This window comes from Polyodon spathula, chromosome 20 (genome assembly GCF_017654505.1).
Source record: "Polyodon spathula isolate WHYD16114869_AA chromosome 20, ASM1765450v1, whole genome shotgun sequence".
Lineage (NCBI taxonomy): Eukaryota > Metazoa > Chordata > Actinopteri > Acipenseriformes > Polyodontidae > Polyodon > Polyodon spathula.
Window position 1 is genome coordinate 3,804,834 of NC_054553.1, and position 24,926 is coordinate 3,829,759.

The following is a 24,926-nucleotide window of genomic DNA, read 5'->3' on the forward strand; positions in this document are numbered from 1 at the left end:
TAAACAGAAACACACACACGCACTTAAACACAGCTAGTACTCTAAACTGTCCGGGGACTGGGAGGCTTGTTTTCTGTCTATACCTTAAATAGGACTTGTTTTGCGAGTGTGCGTTGGCCAATGGATAGAACATATTTGTTCATTAATTTTATATAACTATATATTACAGTGGACACAGATTCTGCCAGTTCAGTGTTAGCATTATGTATAGTGTCCTTTCAGTTTTGAAACTCAGAGCGATACAAACCTCACAACACATACAGCATCACCTAGACTTCACATACCAAATCATTTATCCTGGATATTCCAAACTGGCCTATTGTCACTTCTCTCCCAGATAGAAAATGCAACAGTACAGTACCTCAAACTTCAATGCATACATTAGTTAATAGTTTACATCATAGGGATCCCCCCCCCCCCACAAAAAAAGCTGCCTCTGAATGCAGCTCTAACCTCATATTTCAGTTCAAATTGGTCAACCAATGTTCAAAGTACAAGACAACACGTTTAACCGTGCAAGTTCACATTAAGTATTTTGTCTGCTATAATTGTTTTATTTTGTATTTGAATGGCAGTGAAATTGAGTTCCATCACTTCATAAATCAATTTAATAGACCATCACCCCTCTCTAACTATTGTTACTCTAGTACACACCAGTGTGTGTGTGTACAACCTTTCAGTGGTGCTGCAACTGAATATCAAAGAGAAGTATCAAATTTACAAAAAAAATTATTTTTTTTATTGAAAGTTAAGAATAACAATGATCACGTTCAATGTTAGCGTCCACTGCTTCAAGTACTCTGCTGGTCTTGAGATCTATATAGTAACAGCACGCTCCGGTACAATCCCGCCACTGGTTCACCTGTGCAAATGAAAGTTACAACATTTACATCAATCCAGTTAAAACATTCCATTTCATTCCAAGATGGTCTATTATCAACAATACCATTAAGGAGCTTAGAAGTTGTAAATACTCAGTTTTCCTTTAGATTTCAAAGCAATGAAGCACCCCCCCACCCACTTTTTATAGTGCAAATGGGGAGGGGATAGTCACATAACATTGTTAATAGGGTTTAAGATTAACATGAATCTTGAAAGTACCTGCCTAGCATTATACATTTACTTATCAAAAATTAAGTGAAAAAGTCAATTGTTTTAATTTAAAAAAAAAAAGCCAGTATTTATGAAACAAGCTTACCATGTAATTCTCTATTGGTTTACTCAGCCAAACCTCAGGAGGAATTTCTTCAGCAAATTCAATATTAGCAAACTGATCCCCTACAGCACATCATCCTGCAATAAACAAGTGAACATTAGACCACCAGTAACAACTTAAAAAAACTAAAAAAGAGAATTAAATACCACTTACGTTACCTAGGATCACATTTATAACACACACATGCTCAAGTCAAAGTAAATATATTCCTTTTCTTCAGATGATTAAACCAAGATTTAAGTTGCTTTTGGTCCTTTTTTTCCAGATTAGTTTGACTTCCAAACCACTGCCATCAGATTCCAATTATTTGAGCCACTTTTTAAAAAAAAAAAAAAATGCAAATATAGCACTTTCCGGTATCCTTTACTCCCTGTTTAAAAGGCATGAAGTCGTGCCACAAAATAGTTTGGAACAGCTTGCACCTACTGCATTATCCAAGAACCGTTCTTAAAATCCCAGTGCTGAACTTGGAGCCCTAGCATTTAAATCCACAATCAATTAAATAAGCTCATTTTACGGTTTGACTTAATGACATAAAAAAAAACATTTAGGATGAATATGAACAGCCTTCCATTTAAGCACTTCATCAGGCACATTTGGAGCACTAAGATTCAGTAGAAAAAAGTATACAAAGCCATATTGAGATCAAATCTATTTGCAAAATGCAGAATCTGGGAGGTCTGCGCTGCTCTGCAGCATTGCTTTTTCATTGTGAAGGATTGATGTCAGCCCTCTGAGGTAATCATTTCAAAACTGATGTAGCACAGCGTGTGTAACTGTACCAACCATTGAGAAGGCTATTCACGTCATATTGCACTTAGACGGAAAAAAAGTTTGCTTTGCTTACCATCTGCTGTTTCACAGGCAACTTGTTTAAACCTGCTGAATGCTGAAATGACTCACTTGCGTTTTGGTTGTAGTTTTCTTTGTCTAGGTCGCTGTAAGCCATCATAGCTTATTCTTTATGCATGACGAAGATCCTTTTGAACGGAGACACTATACACTGTTGTAAAGAGTTTGGGTGAGAAACATTTGCCCATGTTCCTTACAGGGAAACCATTGGCCCATACAAGTTAAATAAGAGTAAAGTTAACTGAGCATTTATAAAAAGTGACTTCAGTAATTTGATCCATAGTTAAAGATTCCAGTTACTTTCTTGAGGCAGAATGGGGGAAGAGAGGGTGGGGTTATGGGACTTAGTTGAACTTCAGAAAGAGGCAGTAAAAGTTTTAGGCAAATGCAGCTTTTTGCATACAAGGTACTGAAATTTAGCTCTCTCCAACCATTTTTCATTTTGATAAAAACTTTATTTGTAAATGAAGGCATGTGTTACTCCAGGGAAAGAATACTTTTCAAATTTAACAGCACTAGTGTACAAAACGCTTTTTAAACAAGCACACAAATCACTGTTTAAAAAACTTACTGTAGTATTAACAAAAAAAATACAATTCTAAACATTTAACGCTTCTCAAATGAAACAGGTATTAGGGGCAGGGGATGGGGAAAGCTCAACAATAAATAAAAACTTAAGCCTTGTTTTGTTTTTGTCCAGTCAAAGTTCAGTCTTCGTTTGTTTTTCATGTGTTTGTTTTGGAGCTAAGAAACACATGTTGTAGGATTGAGGCTTGCTTTTTTTGGGGTCCATTAATATCTGCTTCGGCCAATGCCCCTATCAGATCTACTTCCTCCTCGGGCACCCCTAGGTGCGCCACGGCTGGAGCTGCTGAAAGAATCACGAGGAGGGTAGCCTCTCTCGAGTGGTGGGGCTGGCCCCCGCTCCTGCCTGCCAATACGCTCGCCACGGCTGGCTGAGTACGGGTCGCTTCTGCTGCTGGGGTAACTGTCACGACTTCCATATCCATCTCGGGAACTGCTGCCATAATCGTCATAGCGACTGCTTCCGCCGCTTCCACCGTAGGATGGTGGAGGGCCCCTTGAAGGTGGGGCGCTGCGCGAGTTACCTGCAGGGTCAATGGGTCAGGTAATGGCATGTTTATATCAAGAGTTAAACATTTTTTTTGTTTTTTTTTTTCTTACTGCTGTTGCATGTGGTTGATTCATGGTTTAAAATGTAGCTCCCGTTAGCCATTACAGGACACTTGAATGTAGTGATTAAGTGCAGGTAAGATTTGAGTGACTTAAGTTACGGTTTTGTGACTATTTGGTTTGTTTTAGATCCCTCCCCCACCCAAAAATAATGAATTTAAAAACAGCCCTTCAAACCAGTGGACAGGTTTACACTCCACCCCTGTGAAATAAGGGATTGTAGATTAAATTTAGCACCCACTTAAACTATCCACCAGCATCAATTTACAGGAGGGTGGCAATTGCATTTACTACCTCTTGAGGATAAAAAGAAAAAACCCCCAACATGCCACTGAGCAGGTTTCCTTTAGAAGTGGTTTGGCTTTCCTTTTTTCATTCCTTTTGAAATTCCAGGTGGTATTGCAGAACACCAGATTGGCATTTCTCTTGCCATTTCTGAGCTGGGAACGTGGCAAAGGATTTCCGCAAGAGTCAAGTGCAAGCTTCCTTGTAGAAATTGACATTGTTGAACTGTGTTCTGCACAGCAAGTTACCTTGCATGGTTTTACAGGATGGAAAATAGCTTGAATACAGAGGCATTATTTCATGTTCACATTCAGGGAACACATTTCTACACAAGCATTAGTGTAGATGCACTACAAATAGCTAATCTTACCGTAGCCATCATATGGCTCCCTATAGGAACCGGCACTGGGACGTTCCAGGTAGCCCCGAGACTCACGGCCACCCCCATATCCATCACGGTCACTGAAATGAAAAAATCCAGACAAACATCTTTAAGGGGGATAAAAAGAAGTGCAGTACATTAAAGGGGAGGGGGGGGTATAACTTAAGTACTATTGCATATTCGAGATGATCGAATACCTGTATGACCGTGACATAGATCCTCCATATTCTTCGCGGGAACTGGAATGTGGGTATTCGCGATAAGCATAGTCCCTTGGGGGTGGAGCATAGTCTCTTGAATCTCTGGAGCTGATGTAATCCCGGCTTGAGTAACTGGAGAAAAAAGGCCACGTTATAAATAACTGCAACAGGCTATAAAACAAAACTAATGCTCTCTTCGACACTGTAGCCTGAATGGTCAAAAAGCCACACAATTGCAAGGATGGTAAAATACTAAAAACATACCTGTCTTTGGTACTATAATGGTCATCTCTTGGAGATGGATAATCGTCTCTTCTGGACATCATGGCGTCTCTGCGTGGAGGAGGTGGACCGTAAGGATCCCTTTCCCTGGACATGGGAGCTAAAGTTAAGAATTGATTAGTTTCATTTATCTAGGTTTAAAACACACAGATCCTATTATATAGCATCTACAAATCTAAGAATTAATTACACGATGCAAGCTCAGAACTTCTTAGAGGACTACACAGGCAAGATCATTTTACAATTGATCAAAGCCACATTTTTTCATCACAGCCCACACTTGTACAAAAGACACGCACTGACAGCATTGCATTATCACAGTGCTGGTGTATAGCGCTTAGTTTCAAGTTGCCAAAATGATTTAAAATACCCATATAGATCTGTACTAGGATGTACACAAATCTCAATGATTAAGCCTAGACACCAACGTAGAATTTGTTATATAGTCAAACAGAAGCTGCTACTTAAGCACAGCTCCTTTTAAAAGCCAAAACACTTACCCCGTCCCATTGGTCCTGAAGGAACAGATCTCTTGGGTGGAGGGCCACCATTGCGAATGGGAGGCCCTCTCTTCATTGGTGGTGGACCTCTAGGTGACATGCCTTGGAGGAGAAAGACAAAAAACATACAGTATTAAAACCCAACAAGTACTGTTCTGTAACAATGTATCTATGGAAAATGTCTTCACATGATGCAAGCTCAGAACTTCTTAGAGGAGAAAAGATGGGCTACATCAGTTTAATTGATCAAAGCCACATTTTTCAATCACAGCCAACATATGTGCCAAAGGTTTGGGGGGGGGTCATTTATTTTGAAGTTACCATCTTTGAGGAAAGACTTCTGAAAATGTTATTTGTTGGAAATTGTACATGTTTGCTTAAAGCAATTACCAGACACTGCCTACAGCAGTTACCTCTTGTGGGTCCTCCTCGAGCGCCTCTAGGTCCTCTCGGCGGTCCGCGGCTCCTTGGATGAAGGGATGGTGGCCCCCGCCTAGCAAGTGCCGATTCAAATGACGGCTTTGTTGCTTGTTCTACTTTGATTGGTTTGCCCTCAAGGGTCTAGAATAAAAAGTTAAAAAATTACACTGGAAGGGGTGGCGTGCATAGGTGATGTACAAATGACAATATGGAATTGCCTGCTGACAATACCTTTCCATTCATTTCCCTTGCAGCATCCTTTGCATCAGCTGGGTTCTCAAAGGTCACAAAAGCAAAACCTCTGGATTTGTTTGTTTCACGGTCTTTCATCAACAGCACTTAAAGCAAAAAGAAAAAGGCAGACTTTAGACTGACATACACAATACCTTATGACAGTAATGCATTAAGCATGCAAGCTCAGAACTTCTTAGAGGAGAAAAGAGGCATCATCAGTTCATAATTGATCAATGCCACCTTTTTTCATCACAGCTTGTATAGGATAAGTTTGTCTTGACAGGTCTAATGTTTCTCTAGGTTTGCCACAATTCAAATAGTTTCACTTAAACTTGTAATTTAAGCATTTATAATTATTATATCCCCATTTGCTAAAATAGCTCACAAGTTGCTAAGCATTTCCGACCAAAGATTAAATTTGCTTGAGGCGAAAATGCACCCAGAAATACTGCAACACGTGCATCCCTCGCTGATGCACATTAGTTCACGAACTGCACCGTGGTTAACTGCAACACGTTTCAAGCCTACCTTCGACTACTCTGCCGTATTTGGTGAAATACTGTTCGAGGGCCTTCTCGTTTGTCTCGGTGTTCAAGCCGCCAACGAAGAGTTTCCCTGGTCGGTCAGCCTCAGCCATGATTGTGGCTTTTTGTTTGTTATAATCTAAAATGAAAAAAAAAGGTACACAAACGCGTATTGCTCGACTGATCAGGGTGTGTAGGGCTTCGCTCTGCAGCACACTCGACTTGATATTTAATGCGTGAATGCAAGGATTATAATACTGGGTTACATTCGATGGTCAAAACCAGCACAAGCCAAGAACACGCCCCAATTAGTTATTTTGTTTAAATAGTTTGATTTCAAGAAACAGCGCTTAAATACACGCCGATACTTTGATACGTGAAGTACACGTTCATATTGTTTAACATGGCAAGTCCTTCCAACAACACATTGACTACATTAGTTTAAAAACAAGCAATATGTACGAGCATGTAATGGTTTTAATTCTGTAGGGTTAAGTATTGTTTTTCTTAACAGATACAGCCTGCTGTGAAAGTTATTGTTATACCAGCTGTACAGGCCGCGAAACGTGCTAGTCCACCCAACAAAATGGCGGATTACAAAAGAAAGACACTCCGAGCAGCCGGCTGTCCTTTTCGAAAAGGAGAACACAACCCGAATTAAAACACATCACCTAACAAAAAAAAAACGAAAGCGCAGCCCAAAACACACACACACACGCGTCTGCAACAACGCAACACACAACTTCATAATTATAACATTTTCTAAAATGGCGTCTATTCACAGGGCCAGTTGGCGCTGCGCTAAATAGTTGGAAATTAGTTACAAATAATAATAAAAAAAAAAATTCTTAAAAATTAAAAGTGTTTCAGAGCACGTGCTTTTTTTTTTATGATATACGCACAATCACTGATGTATTTTATATCACACAATAGTACTACCCTCGCCACCACCAACTGCAGTTAATAACACCACCCGCTCACCTCTCCCTTGGAAATCAAAGCGCTCAATGAGCGGCGGCGAAGGCGCCCCTTCGCTTTATAGTGGTCACGTGGCCCGTTTCAGAGCGAGGCTGCGCGCCTGTGATTGGTGCTGTATTCACATACCCGGCCTGTCACTCAGTCTGTGGGTGCCGGTCCGTCCTCTGATCGCTGAAGATGTGAATTAGAGTAAACTAAATTAAACCAGTGTATCTTCAGGTATATTGTCCAAAATCAGTAACATTAGTTTTGAAACACTGGTACCGTATACGTATTTCTTTAAAAAAAAAAGATTTAAAAAGCACTGGTAAATTGTAGAAACAGACATAAAAGGGAAAGCCAGTTTGTATTGTTAGATATACGGTCAATATATAATGTACATTTTAATGTATGTATACCGTTATATAATAATAACAATTAACGTGTAGAGAACTAGATAACCACTAACTCTCAGTTCAATAACATCGGATAATTGCCTTCTGGTCCACGTTCAACAGACTCTTATTGAGGTAATAATAAAACATTTCAGATTATTCATTTATTTATTTTTAAATGGTTTATTCAGGAAAGCCATATCGTTTACAGCGGCGTCCTGATTAGAACAGCTCCAGGGTACGGTTTTCAAGAACTAAAAATGAGGGACGAACAGCGAAACCACAGCGTAGATGGACATATTACTGTATTTTCAAGTATGTTGTCGCTTGTCCTCAATATATGTGTATAAATAAACCACACATACCAGTAAAATATGTAAAATGAAAGATGTTCAGACAACAGTCCTTCAAGATGAATGTGCGGCGATTCGACAGCCATTAACACATCACAACACAACAGAGAAAACAATGAAACCCATGATCGACCCCGACACGTTTAAAACAAGGAATCAATAACAATGTCCGGGTTACTCACATATTCTCAACAACCCCCCTCCGACAGATAACTCATTATTTTAACCCATTAAATAACTATGTCATTTCATACATTACATTTAGACACAACTTTTGCGTTAGCAAAATTAGAACACGTTATAACAATATGGTTAGGACAGCAATCGCATACAATGGGTTAATAATTAACTAAGATCGATACATACATCACTGGAATTCCTATTATCTGATTCATATTGTTTTAAGCAATTTTCCGATTTACTAATACAGCCCAGTTGTTTTAGTTGCAGGGGGTTAATATGTCAGATTATGGCAAACGAAATGCAGTGAGACCGTGGTTAGTACGCCAGCCCAGTAGGTGGTAGTGGCACAATGAAAAGTCATTAAACGCAGCAGAAATATCTTTTTATTGGTACGAAACCCTCGAATCATAGAGAGACAGAGAGCGGCCATCGTCCTGTCCTCCTCTTCATGACGTGCGACAACGTGCCGTTCCAGAATCCTGTTTGCGTTCTCTTTTACCCAGCGGCCCGCGAGGGAGTGCCAGACATTCCCACCCCAACGTCAGCTTTCCAAAACGGGTTCTGCAAACTGGGAGCCAGTGCAACCCGCTCAGTTGCATGCCAGTCGCCGCCTGGGCTCCCAGTAGCAGCGGAACCCGTAAAGATAAAGACAGCAGTGTGCTGTGTAGCCTGGTAGCAGGATGAAGCGCTATCGCCAGTCCCTTTTGGTTTTTGTCTACACGATATTAGCAGCGAATTGCAGCCACAGTTTCTATCTTCCGGGGTTGGCTCCTGTAAGTTTCTGTGAGGAAGGGAAAGGGACCCCGAACTGCAAGGTAAACAAGAGTTTTTTTTTTTTTTTTTTTTTTTTTAATATATTTAGTTATAATTAGGGTACAGTTGTATTTTTATAATGAATTCAAAGGCTTTGTTTAACGTTATGAGGCGGTTTTGCTATAGTGACGGTCCCTTCGGTTATTAGCAGGATGTGCTGAAGGATAGGTAAGATGTTACATACACAGTAACACGGCACTTTGAAGTGGATCGACTAAACGATCTTACACTAACGATACAGTATCTTTCCTATCGCAGTAAATGCCTGCCTGCCTGTCTTGAAGTATTAGGTTATTTGCAACCTTGGTCACGACTTGGAATGTAGTCGATTTTTACTGATTTATACCCGATTTTTGTCTTAAATGTTTTCCCGGTATTAATTTCTATCCAAAAAGCAAAAAAAACAGAAATGGGTCAGGTGATGCGGAGGATGCATAGCGCTGCAAATACTGCCGCACTGAGGTGCATGTTCGCGCAGACAGTAGAAGAACCTACTGAAAAATAAGCGACACGTTAAACTAAAGCAAGAAAGTGAACTGAGAGACAAGCAGCCCATTACTGCGGCTTTTCCACACGCCTTAATAAAAAGAGAGCGCAGAGCGACTGTGTTAATGAGTTTGTCAGGGCGCTGTGCTTTGCTGGACAGCCACTGTTTATTGCAGAGGTATGTATCGGTGACTTCGTGCGACAGGACTGTCTGTCCGTCAGCTAAAACACTGTAACGCCGACAATCTTAATAGTAAATATTTGACAGAAAACGGTGATGCTTTAGTTGGTAAACTTACACATGGAACGCATTGATGTAAATGTCCAGTGTGATTTTTTTTTTTTTATGCATCTTCCGATGGCTTGCATCACACAGCTTCGTCACTTTTCTGTATTTTTCATGATTTCAACGCAAGGTGAATAAAGCTGCCTTGTTTTGTGCTGATGTCATGTTCTTTCCTTCTGTGGATCGTGTTTCCCTCAGCACAGCGATTGCCCAGACGTTTGCAAAGTTCCAGCTAACTTGGGAAAACGTGGCTTCGACTTGCACAGATTCTGTTCATCATATATGCCAGGGACATTATTAATCAGAAACCAGAACTGCTAGCAGCATATTCCACATGCAAAGTGTGCATGCTGAGATCTCCTCCCCTCGATTTTTACCGATGTTTCAATTAAAACTTTTTTTTTTTTTTTTACTGATTTTATTCCTATTTTAATATATGTAAAATAAACTGAAAAATTCCCCCTTTTTTTTTAAAGACTGAAAATGCGGAACACTGTGTATCTGTTAGAAAAATGCAGCTCCACCTCCCATAACCAGTGTAGAGCTCTCCCACCCTTGCAGAAACACTTCCCTTACAAAGAGAAATTTACAAAAATGTCATTAGAACAAAACTCTTAAGTGCTGTTCATCATTTACATATAAGCCCGTTCACTCATATTAGGGGTCTGATTAGGCTCAGGGGTGGAACCTCCCCAGGGGGCTCTGTATTAGGAGTGAGACTCTCCTCTTCCCCCATTGGCTGACTTCAGTCACTAACATGCTGCGACCCTGAAGACACTCCAGGGGTAAAATGAAGAAGGAAGTAGAGCACTAACAGACATCCTGGAGGGCATGGCCAGCAAACAAGCTTAAACAAGCAAAGCATGTCCTTTCGCAAGAATGCAGATCACATTCAACTCAGGGTCCCGCCTCAGTGCCGTATCTTAACACGTGCCGCTGGAACCTCACAGGATCCCTAGGTCTCAGTCTGAGGTTCTAGTGTATTTCATAAAGGAGTTCCTATTCATCTAAAAAAAAATAGTTCAGGACTGAAAGGGTTAAATCAGATTTTCTACAAGTTAGATGTATTATTATTTTTTTTGCATTGTTAAGCTTCCCTCAGCTTTCCCTTTTTTTTTTCAGTCCGTCTTTGAACTCTTTGTGAACAGACTGGACTCTGTAGAATCGGTGTTGCCTTATGAATACGATGCGTAAGTATGAGATTCAGGATTGATGGTGGGATTATTAAATCTACAGATGTTCTAACGGTGGAGTTCAGAGAAATTGCACTGTAGACAATGCTGTTCAGTGTGTTTCACTTGATAATATCATCACACACGTTGTTAGACCTGGTAAAAGTGAAGCTTGTGAAGTGTTGCCTGGCTGCACTTTTGGAATTTGCTCGAGAAGTTCCTTTTTATTTGTCTTTTTAAAGTTTCGACTTCTGTCAAGACGCAGCTGAAAGGAGACCCTCAGAAAACCTGGGCCAGGTGCTGTTCGGGGAGAGAATTGAGTCTTCACCTTACAAGGTATTTGATGAAACATGAAATAAGTGATTGTTTATTTCAAGATATTGGCTCCTGTCCACGGAACATTTACCACCGTGTACGTGTACAGCTCCAGAGATATTAAGAGCTGCTGCATCCACTTTTGTTATTTCTTGTTTGTGTTCAAATATATGCAAAACTGCACGATCCTATGTGTGTGTGTGTGTGTGTGATATATATATGTGATATATATATATATATATATATATATATGTGTGTGTGTGTGTGTGTGTGTGTGTGTGTGTGTTTTATAAATGCAATTGAGTCTGTATGCACTTACTGATACACACGTAAAGTGAATATGTAACTTTTTTCCCCACAATTGCAGTTTGTTTTTATGAAAGAAGAAAAATGCAAGGCGGTTTGCAAAAAAACATATGACCCCAGCAGTGCAGATGACAAGGTTAAGCTGTCTTTTCTCAAAAAGGGTATAGAACTCAATTATCAACACCACTGGTGAGTAAAGCTGTGGATTATTACAATTACTCTGAAGGAAATTATATGCAGTCTGTTTTTGGTGGGGCCTCTGTGTGGTCCGTGCGCTTGGCAGATTGTTATTTGTTTAATGCAAGCTTTCAGGATCCTTTTTACTTTCTTGTTTTTTGGAGTCCATGTTAAAGGAATTGTACCAGTGAGGCTGTAAACCCCACCTGCTAATTTCACAGTGAGCCCAATTTAAAGCAAATTCTAACTTCCACGATATAAAACACTTCAAATAATTTTATGAATGTACAATAGGAAACAAAATGGAGAACACGTATAAGTGACATTGAATCAGATATTCTTCTTGTTTTTTTTTAATTAGGATCGTTGATAACATGCCGGTCACTTGGTGTTATGATGTTGAAGACGGGCAAAAATACTGCAATCCCGGGTTCCCCATTGGGTGCTACGTGACTCGGGATGGTCGACCCAAAGATGCCTGCGTTATTAACGTGAGTCTTTTTGCTCAGCTTGGAATCTTGATCTTGTGGTCAAAACTATGCATAATAAGTAGACAAAAAAAAAAAAAAAATGTTTTAAAGTTGTCAGACCAGTTAACAGCTGTCGGTCGTACTTTCAGCCAGTCTGCGTTACTGCCGGTGTCAACTTGTGACTACAATCCCGCGACACTGAGACAGGATTTTAAAATTGCCTGTCTCATGAATGAAGTGAATTTGTAAATTGGCTCATATATATTTTCATGAGCAGCAAACAAGTAAAACTGATCAGCTGTTCTCCATACTGCCTCCGATCAGACTTACTGAACACCTGAGCAACGTTACTGATTTGATGGGGAAAGTAATTGCATGCAGAAAATAAATAGCGACCTTAACTTGTTAGTGACTCAGATATATGAAAAGAATAACAGTAATACTAATATTGTATTTTGTAGAGAGTTTTGTAGATGTTTTCTAAAGCCTTGGTCTCTGCACATTGTGCTTTACAGCTGGAGCACAATTGAATGGAATGGAATGGGGGCATTGTTCACCTCCTGCAGTCGTGCTTTTCTGAGCAGGTGTTTTTCTTTGACCAGAGGGGAACAAAAAATAAATAAAAATGCCAGAGCTTTGTGTTGTATTGTTTTGCAGTCCGAGTTCAATAAGAGGAGCACCTTCTACCTCTTCAATCATGTGGATATCACCATTACATACCACAGCGGGGAGGGGGAGGGCTGGGAAGGAGCACGGCTGGTGGCTGCAAAGCTGGAACCAAAGAGGTAGTTTAATGGGGAAGGTTGAGCAGGAATGTCAGTTGAAAACCATGCATTATTATATATTGCCAGGCAGAGGTAATAGCACATGATTGTAGTGCATTGTATTAACCCATTAAGTGCCATTGTCCTCATTAGAAGACAGGCTACTTTGTAATGTTTGTTGGAGCATTTTTAACTGACATCTCTGTTTTCTTTTTCTCTTAACTATTTTGTGATAACTTACTCTAATTTTGTTAACTGCATGTGTGTATGTATGTACATGTGTGTATATATATGTGTGTGTGTGTGTGTGTGTGTGTGTGTGTACCATGCACTGACTGTACATCTTCTTTTTTCTTTTTTTCCATCTCTAGTTACAAGAACACTGATGAAAAGAATCTGAATTGTGAATCCAGTTCTCCAATGGAGATTTCTGGTGACTTCAATGGCAAATTGGATTTCTTGTACACCTACTCTGTTCACTATGTTGTAAGTGTGCCCCCGTGTTTTAAAACGTGCTGTAGTTATTAAACCAGGACACGTTGCTAAATGTCAGCACACCTGAAAGCAGCTGATGTTTCTCTCATTTACAGAAAGACAATCGTATCAAATGGGCCTCCCGGTGGGACTATATTCTTGAATCCATGCCACACACCAATATTCAGTGGTTTAGGTATGAACTTGGCAGCATTACTCAAACTAACGTGGGCTTTTCTTTCTCTCTTCTTATCCCGTTTCCCCTCATATGCGGGCATGGCTGGGGTATTCACTCGTGGGTTTTCTACGCATGCATTAATAAACAGCAGGACTGAAGGGAATACGTTATTGATGCAGAGATATAGTGGGCGTCTGTATTTGCACTGTGAAAGGGTGTGTGGACGTTTTCAGCTGATTATTGAACGGTTTTACCGCTCATGCAAATTTGACTTACCTTTTTGTATTTTTAGAAACTCTCTCTAGTCCTCTATCGAGTCCCCTCAAGGAAGTATGTTTTTGAAATGATCAGGAGACGTGAGATAGAGCAATCAGGCACCTGTTAGGGTATTTATTACTGAAACCCAGGGGTGGGTGCAGGGTTAGTTTCTAAACCTACTTTGCATGGAAGTTAATAGATCTGCCTGCTGTGTCAAGGTACTTTGTTGTATTCTATGTGTATGTGTGCGGTCCCTGTTTAATTTTTTTGCATTCTCATACTTCTCCACAGTATAATGAACTCCTTGGTTATTGTGCTGTTCCTGTCTGGCATGGTGGCAATGATCATGCTGCGAACTCTGCATAAGGACATCGCCAGGTACAACCAAGTTGAACAGGTACTGTAGTCTTGCAGCAGCATGTGCACGCAGGGTGGAAGATCACTGCTCTCCAGGCACTTGCGCATGATCGTGTTTTTGCTAACCCGTACGAAGTTCATAGGACCAACATATGCCTTTCCAGGCTGATTTTCCAGGCTCGTCAAAATGAAGTTGGCTAACCCTTCAATACCAAGTCTGGCTGGTAGAAGTAACTGAAGGTGTGCACATTCACTATAGAGAGCCTGATCTTGAGCTTAGAGACACCTGGCTTGGGTCTCTTAGAAATCAGCAAACGGAGCGTTGTGCTTCCCTGAGACAACCCATGGGTCTGTGCATTCACTGGCTATTTCAGTGGGCTTGCACAAAGATTGGCATGCTGTAAATATTTAAATGCAACACGTTTGCATCCACAGAGCAGAAGTGAAATGGTGGCAGCGCATGTGCAAGAATGAATGAGCTTTGCATACTGGAGTGCAGTGTTTATTTTTTTTCCTAGTAGGCTTTATGGTTATCCTGTAATGTACTGCTAACAGAGCTGAGCTCCCTCTCTGTCGGGTCCCGTTGCGTGGCTAGTAGAGTGTTACTGTTCTTGCTCCCTACAGGAGGAGGCTCAGGAGGAGTCTGGGTGGAAGCAGGTGCACGGAGACGTCTTCAGGCCCCCAAGAAAGGGCATGCTGCTGTCTGTCTTCCTTGGCCAAGGCACCCAGATCTTCATAATGACCTTCATTACGCTGTGTGAGTACACTGCAAAGACACGCTGCCTTGAAGCCATTGTACCTTCCACTGCGCACGTCCACTGGTTATATCAGTGTAAAATGGGCAGTACTGAATGGTTCAAATGTCCTGATGTTAGATAAGGTTAAAGAGATCCCTGCTTGCAAGCCCTGCTTTTAAGATAGTCTTGCATTTTTATTTTGTTGGTTATTTCACCTGGAGAGTGAAATTGTCCCCTCACCCCTTCACCCCATTAATTTCAGTTATCCTGAACGTTATAAATATCTCCATTCTCTCTTGGTAAGCAGTGAACCCGGTATTACTAGCACGTGTTTAAGCAATACTGTATAATTAATATAATGTATAATTCTGCTTGTAAAATAATTCATTTGAGCTGAGAGAATGTATGTGTTTTAATTTTAAGTTTTTTAATTTCCACCCAGTTTTGGCCTGTCTTGGTTTCCTGTCTCCTGCAAACCGGGGTGCTCTGATGACTTGTTCAGTGGTGCTGTGGGTTTTACTGGGGACGCCAGCAGGATACGTGTCCGCTCGGATGTATAAAAGTAAGTGCGTCAAGCAGAGCTGAAGCTTACGATAGACTATACCATGAGGGAGATTTTGGGCTTGTCTCATCAGACATTTAAAAATGGCTTCATCTTGCAAGCAGATATATACTTGTCATGCATGGGGGATGATGAACCAATATGATCATTTTGTTTTTCTTATTGTTTTCCTCAGCGTTTGGAGGTGAAAAATGGAAGACCAATGTTCTGCTGACAGCACTCTTATGTCCAGGGTGAGTAACAGTGGCACATTCTCAGTCACCTTCACTGCTCACGGTGTCGGGTGTCAAACTTCCTCGTCTGCCATTCCTCTATAGGTCTTTATTGACAGAAAGGGTGTGCACTGAATGAATGCTGTACTGCAGACTGCACTGTCCTGACTGTTTTGGGAATCTTTGTAACTTGTTGTTGGGGGTACTGCTTTTTATGTGCACAGGTAAAACAGTGCAGACCTGCACATCTAGGGCTGAAAACTGAAATAAATTGGAATCGCCTGCCATAACCCAAGCTTGACACCTGTGTGTAATTGCTTGCATTTTGAAAAGCTTGCATTTGATTTAACAATGCAGAAATTACAGGTCCTCCAGTGCCGAGCTATCTAATGATTTGGAAGTTCTCAGCAGTCTGTTCTCCTTGCAGAAGAAGTGATGCTCGTTTCCTTTTGATGCACTTGCAGGGTTGTGTTTTCTGATTTCTTCATCATGAACCTGATTCTCTGGGTGAAAGGCTCTTCGGCCACCATCCCTTTCGGCACGCTGGTAGCGGTTCTGGCCATGTGGTTTGGCATCTCGGTGCCACTCACCTTTTTAGGGGCTTACTTTGGATTTAAAAAGAGAGTAAGTACTGTAAAGCTTAAATCATGTATCTTGTCTAACACTTGTTTAAAGCCTTAATTTTAATGAAACAAAGGTATTTTAACAATTTATTTGTATTTTTTATGATGAGGAAAACACGGTAATTTCACCGCAGGTTTAACGGGTACAGTTAAGTACTTTTAGGGACATTAAGGAGTTCAAATGTAATAATTTAGAACTGGATTGGATCAAAGACCAGGACTGGAAAGGCCAATTTTGGCCGCCCCTGCTGTAGCTTAATATCACAATGTAATCCGTGCATGTAAACCTGCTTTTTAAAAAAATTCTCTGTTTCTTTCTTTATTTATTTATTCAGTCAATTGAACACCCAGTGCGGACAAACCAGATTCCTCGTCAGATTCCAGAGCAGTCGTTCTTCACCAAGCCGCTGCCTGGCATCGTAATGGGAGGCATACTACCCTTCGGATGCATTTTTATTCAGCTGTTCTTCATTCTGAACAGCATCTGGTAAGTATTATTATTATTATTATTATATTATTATTATTATTATTATTATTATTATTCACAGTCATCATCATCAGTATGATAATTGGCATAACTAGAGGGGCTGAATTCCGGATGAATGGCTAAATGGTGTTTTTTTTTTTTTCTTTCTTTCTTGCAGGTCCCACCAAATGTACTACATGTTTGGTTTCCTCTTTCTGATATTTCTAATTCTCCTCATCACCTGCTCGGAGGCTACTATCCTATTGTGCTACTTCCATCTCTGTGCAGAGGTAATTCTTAAACACTGACGATTCATTTATACATTTTACCAAGAAAACCTTTGGATGCACCCCCTCCCTCAACCTACATAATGCAGATTGCAGCAATAGTGAAGTACCGCTCGACACGTGGGTATCCCAGTTAGCAAGGGGGGGGGCACTGCTCTGTGAGTCGGTTCCTATTTCAAACTCGCTCTGCTTACAGGAAACTTATGAACATTTTTGCTTGCGAGTGTCGGCTTTGCATGCACGACTTAACTTTTACATCGCAGTAAAATCGGTTCACATTGACTGTTGATTTAAATGGGAAACCGGGCAGGGGTACGTGTGAATACGTACAGTGAGTTTTTAGATGTGTGCGTCTAATGGGAACGTAGCTAGTTTATCTGCTAATAAAAGTGCCCTTTTTGTTTTTCATTTTCAGGACTATCACTGGTGGTGGAGGTCGTTCCTAACCAGCGGCTTCACAGCTGTTTACCTCTTTGTTTATGCAGTCCATTACTTCTTCTCCAAGCTACAGATCACAGGGGCGGCCAGTACTATCTTATACTTTGGATACACAATGATCATGGTCCTTATATTCTTCCTCTTTACAGGTAAGAACCTTTAATAGCTGTAAACACAGTATAATCGTACATCTCGAAAAACTACTCGCTTCTAAATCTTTTGTAGTCATTTTTTTGTATTACTTTAGTATAAATACATGCTAATTTGGATTCATATGTTGTTTTTTTCCGACTTAAAATGTGAACGAAAAGACCCACATTTGCCCGTTTTCCCATTGGAAATGGTGATATTTCGAAACATCACTGTCTTGGTCACAAAAGCAAAGTTTGTGGGGAATAATAGCCATTTTCTATACTTTTGAGGCATAAGCAATTAGGAAATAACACTTACTACCCAGGAACAAAAATTGTGTTACATAGTGTAGTCTGTAAAGAGCAGTCACACCCTGTTGTGAGACAGCGGTAACATGCCAGTCCTGTTTTAGATTATAAACACAAAGAATACGATTTACTGGATTCTACTGGCTTTCAAGAAGTAATAGCTCTGCAAGTAATGTGAAAATAAACTAAATTGGTTTGGCAGTTTCAGAGATGTTGTTTCTGGGGTGTGGTTGAAGAATGTGGGCAGGTTTAACTGGTTCCAAAGGTGCACTTGATGCCTTAGGAGCCGAGGTTGGGCAACAGGAGATCCTTTGTTCAAAATGTCGATTGTCTTTTAATTACCTTTTTTTTGTAGCTGGGTTTATTTTGTCAGTGATCGCAATACTCGCCTGTTTAATTAGAACAAATGAAATCTGGAGAAGTGAATCAACAGTTATACATACCAGGTCACCCACCAGCCAGTAAAGAAACTGATGGTTGCACGTTCTCAAACGCTGCGACCAGTAGAAGCAACACGATTTTCTACTATGGTACAAGTTCATTGTGCTTGTGGTGTGTCTTTCATATGTTTAGACGAGTAAAAAAAACAATAATGCACGCTCTCGTATGTTTCTGCCATAGCGTTACTCCATTCGGTTTGTAACCGATAGCATTATAACCACTGTGGATTTGGGTTCACGTGTTTTGAGCATGTCTTGCCCATCGCACAGATAAGGTTTTAGGAATAGTACGTTTCTGTACAATTCTCGGTAAGAAACCAGGACGTTTCCTGTTCTGATCTTTTCCCCATGTCTGATACAGACTGAAATACCGCTTTTATTAATAGAAAATGATGCCTGTGAGCCTGACTCTGGCTCCTGCTCTCAAGAGCTTCATGTGAAGTGCATCAAAACCAGATCATGCTGTGTAGTCTGCTGTCAAGACAGGGATCTCGGTTTGATGTCAAGTTCAATGGGTTATGTCCCGTTTATGGCGAAACCCCTTGTGTAGCACAGGGAGAGGAGATGTGCTTAGTTTTGTGATTTCAGGATTAAGACATCTGTTTGACTGGAACTCCACTGCTGCTGCAATTAAGATATTGTCAGTGTTGAATTTTCAGCCCTGCGTCCCTGGGCACGCTAGTGAGTGACAGCTCCACCTGGTGGGTGACTGCAGTCTTGAGCAGCTGTAACTCTTGGGATGCTTAAAGGCTTTCTCTCGGAGATAAAGGACCTCCCTCTTCAGCAAAGCGGACGACCGAGTAGCTCAGACTGCAGGCTCATTCGCTTTTCAGATCTGTCCAAATTTGCGCTTTATCTTGTGGGTAAAAATATTGGCGTTTCGCCAGAGCTGTGGACTGTGAGACAGACAGGATGTTCTGGGCTCATTTCTGATCGCTGGCAGACCCCGTGCTTGGGTTGTGTGGATCTGTGATTGTTTTCTTGTTGCACCATTTCCTTCCAGACAAATGCAGAATATAAAGGCAGGTGTGCCGACATATACTCAAGCTGTATTAGCAGCCCAGGTAAAACCCTATGAGACTAGCAATGGAAATGTTCAGTGTTTGAATGTGAAGGCTGTATATGTTCTAGGGAAAGCATGATTTGTTAACCCAGTTAATTCAATTTCCTCATTGCTTTATTTTGTTTGTTTCTATGCTTTTTATTGCAAGGGGCCATGCACACGAGAACCATGCCAATATTGACAGAGCAGATAAACTAATGAGCCATGGGTTTACAAGCAGAGAGGCTGTCAGCATCCTAACCAGTGGCAATGAAATGGAAAGCCAGCTTCCTTTTGGGTGGGAGAATCTCCAGAGTCTTCCCATTATTGTTAAAGCTTCAAAGACAAATACTTCCTCAGCATTAGCAAGTGTACATATATAAGTAAACAGAAGCTACACTGGATTGCTGTTGCAGTGACCTGTTTTTTTTTGGAGAGGAATATATAAATAATCGCTTTAGTGTATGTTTGTTGAAATGTAAATTAGAATCCCTTTCCAAAGAGCACTTTTTGAAGTGGCCATTTTATTTTCAGGAGGGTATAGAGGGGTATTGCAGCCCCTCACTACACCCTGTGATTGAAACTAGGATAACCTGCAGGGCTCAAGCAAGGTACATGATGTCACAGTTTAGCACAAAGAACTCCTCTGCACCCTTTATCAGTGCTGTGCCTGGAGTAGATTTTTATTATTATGCAGTGGTGGAGTGGGGTTCTTTTAAGTGTAAATCTTGTCTCTCTTTTGTGGCCGATTGGGGGGGGGCGTCTGTTTTTAGGAGCTGCATAACAGAGTGTATTGCTGTAAAACCTTTAAAGTCTCTTGGTAGATGGGGAGGGAAAAAACATTTTTAAGAATAATAATAATAATGCCATTAAAATGGCATTACTGTGCGCAGTGCTTGCTATCTGGATAACATTTTATATGGCAAGAGCAGTCTGGCTACAAATGTGCAGTGTTTGTTTTGCTGAAGTGTACGCTGTGTGTGTAAGTCAAGTATATTCAGTGACTGATTTGCTCACAAAGCATGATCAGTATTCTATCCTGACCTACAGTGCCCGGATTAAGTGTGTATCTCGTGTCTTGTTCCACCTGATGGCTATAAGGGGATGTAGATAGTAGATGCATGCATTGCATTAATACTGTCCCAGTCCCCTGCCAAAAAATAAAGGTAAATCCAAGAACCAAAAAAAAAAAATAAAAAAAAATAAAGGTTTTATTCAAGATACTTATGGTATGGTATACTTCATGGTATTAACAAAGAAGTCCACAATGTTTTAGTGGAATTTGATCCCGTCAGGTGTTTAATACATGGCCACAGATTTCCAGCCGTTCCTGTCATCGCTGCTTGTCACTGTTTGCCAGGTTTGCCTTCTCTTGTGTGCTCAGCTGAAAAAGCCAGCATATTTTCAGATGTGGTAAACATGGAAACCGGCTTACTTGAAGCTCAATGGAAACTGATTGTATACAAATATGTATTTTTAGTAACTGCAGAATGTGTTTGTAGTGACTGAGTCACCACAGCTGTGGAGGGTTTTTTCTTTTTTTTAGACAATAGGCTCCGTGTTCCTCTGACTCCATCTCGGCTGTACAGCATGCAAAACAGCATCTCCACAAGCACTATCTGAAGGTACCAGAGGTTTAAAAGAGCATGAATCGTCCACAGTCGAATTTAAATTCTCCCCTTTACCAGCGTTGCAAAAATATTATCTGTGCCCCATTCTCTGCATGATTCAATGAGCCCTTGATGATGCATATTTTAATGTATGTGTTTATTTGCAAGTATGCAAAAGCACATCAAAGCAATAAGAAAGGCTTGCTGAAAATGTAAAAAAAAAAAAAAACGAAAGGACTGATGCTTTAGACCTTTCCACTGCATTAAATGCATATGAAGAACACAGTGAATTGTATCTTATAGAGACCAATACCAAGAGATGATCTATATATTCTGTGTGCGGGCTTCATTTTAAAGTAAGTGCATAAGAAAAACAAGAACTATATATATATATATATATATGTATATAGATAGATAGAATAAAAAAAAAAGTTCAGATACCCCTTTTTGCTTTCCCTATTTACCTAGTATAACTAGGCTATATTTTACTCTTTTGATTTACTGAAAAAAAACAATTATAATAATTTACTGAAGAGGAATGATTGGAGAATGCATTCTGAGGGAGAGAGAAGAGAGGCAGGATTGACGGGGGGGGGATCTCAGAAAAGCCTCCTTGTGGTCATGTACAACCCTAATGATACCATTAAGAGAAGACTACTTGAAAGGGTCTCATTCGAAGAATTTCCCTCCTGTGCTTCAAAAAACATTTCAAGAATAGGGATTTTTTTTTGTTGCCATGAATTATAATAGATTCATCAGGAGCCTAGACTGCTGCTGTTATGGCAACGTCTCCTTGCCTGCACTCGAAACACGAAGATGGATAACAACAAAGGATCTGGGATGTTCGCGTTGCAGTGACGTTTGCACAGTTTACTGAAAAACCTTCCCTTGTGCACCTGGTCCAGATAAGGACATTCCAGCTGGGGCTCGTGTTTGTTCTGATATAACCAATTTTTATGTAGGTCAAAGCAGCTTGAGGAAGACCATGGCGGAGGTTTAGATTGACGGGTTACGAGATGCATTTCTCAGTTGAAAGATGCAATGGTTTTACTTGTGCTGAGACAATTGTTCTTTTTTTAAATAACTTTCTAAATGTATAACCAGGCTGCCTGCATGTTGCTTGTGCTTTTAATCCGTCCTCATGATGACCTAGTGCAGATACGAGCAGTGCACACAGAACGACAACTGCAAAACCCATTTAAACAAGAGGAATTAATTGCAGAAAAATACAACTCCCAGGAGTATGGATATAAAGTGCTTGGCTGTAACCTCTGTGTATTTTAATATTGGAAAGTACCATACAAATATAAATACATACCTACTCAGTCCATCTACAATATAAATACATGCACCCTCAATAGAGCTACTATATAAATACACACCTACTCAAGCCATCTACTATATAAATACATGCACCCTCAATACATCTATTATATAAATACACACCTACTCAATCCATCTACTATATAAATACATGCACCCTCAATAGAGCTACTATATAAATACACACATACTCAATCCATCTACAATATAAATACATGCACCCTCAATACAACTTTATAAATACACACCTACTCAATCCATCTACTATATAAATACATGCACCCTCAATACAGCTATATAAATACAGACCTACTCAAGCCATCTACTATATAAATACATGCACCCTCAATAGAGCTACTATATAAATACACACCTACTCAATCCATCTACTATATAAATACATGCACCCTCAATAGAGCTACTATATAAATACACACCTACTCAATCCATCTACTATATAAATACATGCATCCTCAATAGAGCTACTATATAAATACACACCTACTCAATCCATCTACTATATAAATACATGCATCCTCAATAGAGCTACTATATAAATACATGCATCCTCAGTGCAGCTACATACCAGCTTCGTTTTTACCATTTACATAAATAAAAAACTGAGTCTCTTTGTAGACAGACGTATATTTTACAGAGTTTTAAAGTACGTATTTCTGTTTTCAGAATCAGTATGGTAGCATATGAAGTGTGTTCTCTGGGCATACACTTACCTGACAATTAGTACCGAGAGTACTTACTCTTGCTCGCCTTTGTTTTCCAACGGAAGGCCTCCTGGCTCAGCACTTAAGTACCGGAACACACATTGATCCTTAGAAATTGTCATTCTGAGGACTTTCTGAGCAGCCGTTATTTTTGTTTTAAGGGACACATCTCTTTGTGATTTTAATTTGTTATGTTTTTAATGAGGGGTTTGCTACTCACAGTATCCTGTCCCAAGTAGGATGAAAGTGATGTTCAGATATGTTCAGGGCCTCTCTCCAGTAATCAGTTTTCTATGTAACAAGCTGAAAGCAATCTGAGCCTTTTATTAGTTAACCTTGATGCTGACATGATGAAACTTCCGGCTGGTAGTGCTTTTTATTTCTGTATGAATGTACAATTTTGACCAAATGAAGAGCGTTTTAGAACCCATATAGATATTCTGCAAGAACTTATTCCACATATGGAGTGATTGCTAATGTGTTGGCTCGCACTAATCTTGTCCTACCTTATGTAACCTAGCATTATTTAGACCGGTGTTGCTTCCCTGTAGACACCACATGTGTAAGTTGTTTGGTTTTCCTCTCTTTTTTTATTTTCAGGCACAATTGGGTTTTTCGCATGCTTCTGGTTCGTAAACAAGATCTACAGCGTGGTCAAGGTGGACTGAAACTCTGCATTGTCCTGGACAGCCTTGCATTGGTCCTGTTTTTACTTTGCGGCGGGGAAATCAATGCACACTTTTGTTTTTCAGTAGCTGGTATAAATAGCAGGAGTTTGTAAGACATGTGTGAAAACATGACATATTTAAGATTTAAAGATACTTTTGTCACTTGTTTGTTTGGCGAATATCTAAAATAATATTCTGTTGTTTTTATTACTATGGTTTTGTGTGTGTGTGAGGTGTGTGTTTTTTTTTTTTTTTTTTTTTTTCTCTGAAGCATTGTGTTGGTTGTGTTTGCTCCAAAGATTCAGTTTCTATAAATTGTTTGGTGAGGGGGTTGAATGTATCAATTTATTTTAAATTGAAGCAGCTTTGTTATTTTTTATCATTGAGACATGTATATCTTTATTTTCTTCTTGCAGAATTAACTCAAAAGCTTTTCACAATGGCAGTCTTTACTTGGTTATCTGTCAGCCACAGTTGCAACTGATGTTTTAATGAGTACCAGGTATCTAAATGCATGCACTGTACACTCTATTGGCGTCTGTTCCTCAACATTATGAAGTTTACCTGCGCGAGGCCGCCATTTGAGAATCGGACTGTAGACTACTTCAGCCTTTTATTAAATACTTCCCTTTATTCAAGGGAAAAATACTTTCAACTGCTCTGGTAATGTCTTTAAAATTTGATTTTTTTTTCTTTTTGTTGTGTGTACTTTTATATATCCTTTTTTTTTACCCATCAATATGCAGCTGATAAATACGTGTACATAATACCCTGTATACTTTAATAACCTTTTTTATTTCTTTAAAATGCCAGTGCCCTTTTCCAAAATTGTTGTGCTTTTATTTATTCTTTTATTTTAAGAAAGTGTTCCAAATTTGAACACCAAGCTGTATGTTTTCACGGACTCTGCTTGCAGAAAGCCTGAACAGCACTGCTTTATAGTTCCATCCCTCCTGCCCCTCTGGGACATGCACCTTTCCCCACTCTGTCTCCCATGCATTTCAAACGAAAGCATCTTTTCAAAGTGCATACTGACAGAGCAGCCCTTCTCCCACCGCGGAGCAGATGAGCAGCGCCTCTCTGACATTGATGGTGAAAATACTGCCTCCGTTTGTACCTGGGAATGACAGGTATATTATTGTGTCTCTGTTTGAGATTTTCCTCTCAGACTCCAATCAGTGCTAAAAGCAAATCTCTGCAATCTACCAGAGATGACACAAATAGAGCCTACTGCAAGGACTCTGTTTTTTTTGTGGACAGTATGCTAGGTTTGTAGAACGAGACTGAGTATGGAAAGATTTGATTAGCTTATGCACTCTCTCA

The 24,926-nt window shown here is 40.1% G+C and overlaps 2 protein-coding genes and 3 non-coding genes across 6 annotated transcripts; 1 reads left to right on the top strand and 4 right to left on the bottom strand.

Annotated features, from left to right (window-relative positions):
• Positions 1–716: 716 nt before the first annotated feature.
• On the bottom strand, positions 717–7,207 carry LOC121295842 (RNA-binding motif protein, X chromosome-like). 2 transcript variants are annotated; one of them, XR_005946980.1, is made up of 10 exons: positions 7,071–7,207; positions 6,094–6,228; positions 5,563–5,669; positions 5,325–5,472; positions 4,912–5,013; positions 4,394–4,511; positions 4,127–4,261; positions 3,918–4,009; positions 1,199–1,293; positions 717–862 (listed from the first exon to the last, which is right to left on the bottom strand). XR_005946980.1 is itself a non-coding variant. In XM_041220936.1 (9 exons), the coding sequence occupies exons 2-9, from the start codon at positions 6,200–6,202 to the stop codon at positions 2,861–2,863; spliced, it is 1,128 nt and encodes a 375-aa protein (XP_041076870.1). In that variant the 5' UTR covers positions 6,203–6,228; positions 7,071–7,195; the 3' UTR covers positions 2,571–2,860. The 2 variants fall into 2 exon arrangements, 1 of the variants encoding a protein (XP_041076870.1); XM_041220936.1 differs by lacking the exons at positions 717–862; positions 1,199–1,293 and adding an exon at positions 2,571–3,177 and having other exon boundaries at positions 7,071–7,195.
• On the bottom strand, positions 4,609–4,685 carry LOC121295937. Its single transcript, XR_005946988.1, has one exon. It is a non-coding gene; the product is annotated as a small nucleolar RNA SNORD61 (small nucleolar RNA).
• LOC121295938 lies at positions 5,107–5,183 on the bottom strand. Its single transcript, XR_005946989.1, has one exon. It is a non-coding gene; the product is annotated as a small nucleolar RNA SNORD61 (small nucleolar RNA).
• LOC121295936 lies at positions 5,745–5,821 on the bottom strand. Its single transcript, XR_005946987.1, has one exon. It is a non-coding gene; the product is annotated as a small nucleolar RNA SNORD61 (small nucleolar RNA).
• A 1,106-nt stretch (positions 7,208–8,313) lies between the features above and the next one.
• On the top strand, positions 8,314–24,425 carry LOC121295841 (transmembrane 9 superfamily member 2-like). Its single transcript, XM_041220935.1, has 17 exons — positions 8,314–8,792; positions 10,685–10,752; positions 10,977–11,070; positions 11,417–11,544; positions 11,894–12,023; positions 12,660–12,787; positions 13,138–13,252; positions 13,357–13,436; positions 13,968–14,073; positions 14,658–14,790; positions 15,213–15,332; positions 15,508–15,565; positions 16,009–16,168; positions 16,503–16,654; positions 16,812–16,923; positions 17,336–17,507; positions 23,536–24,425. Exons 1-17 carry the CDS (start codon positions 8,658–8,660, stop codon positions 23,601–23,603), a joined length of 1,959 nt encoding a protein of 652 aa, XP_041076869.1. The 5' UTR covers positions 8,314–8,657; the 3' UTR covers positions 23,604–24,425.
• Positions 24,426–24,926: the final 501 nt, after the last annotated feature.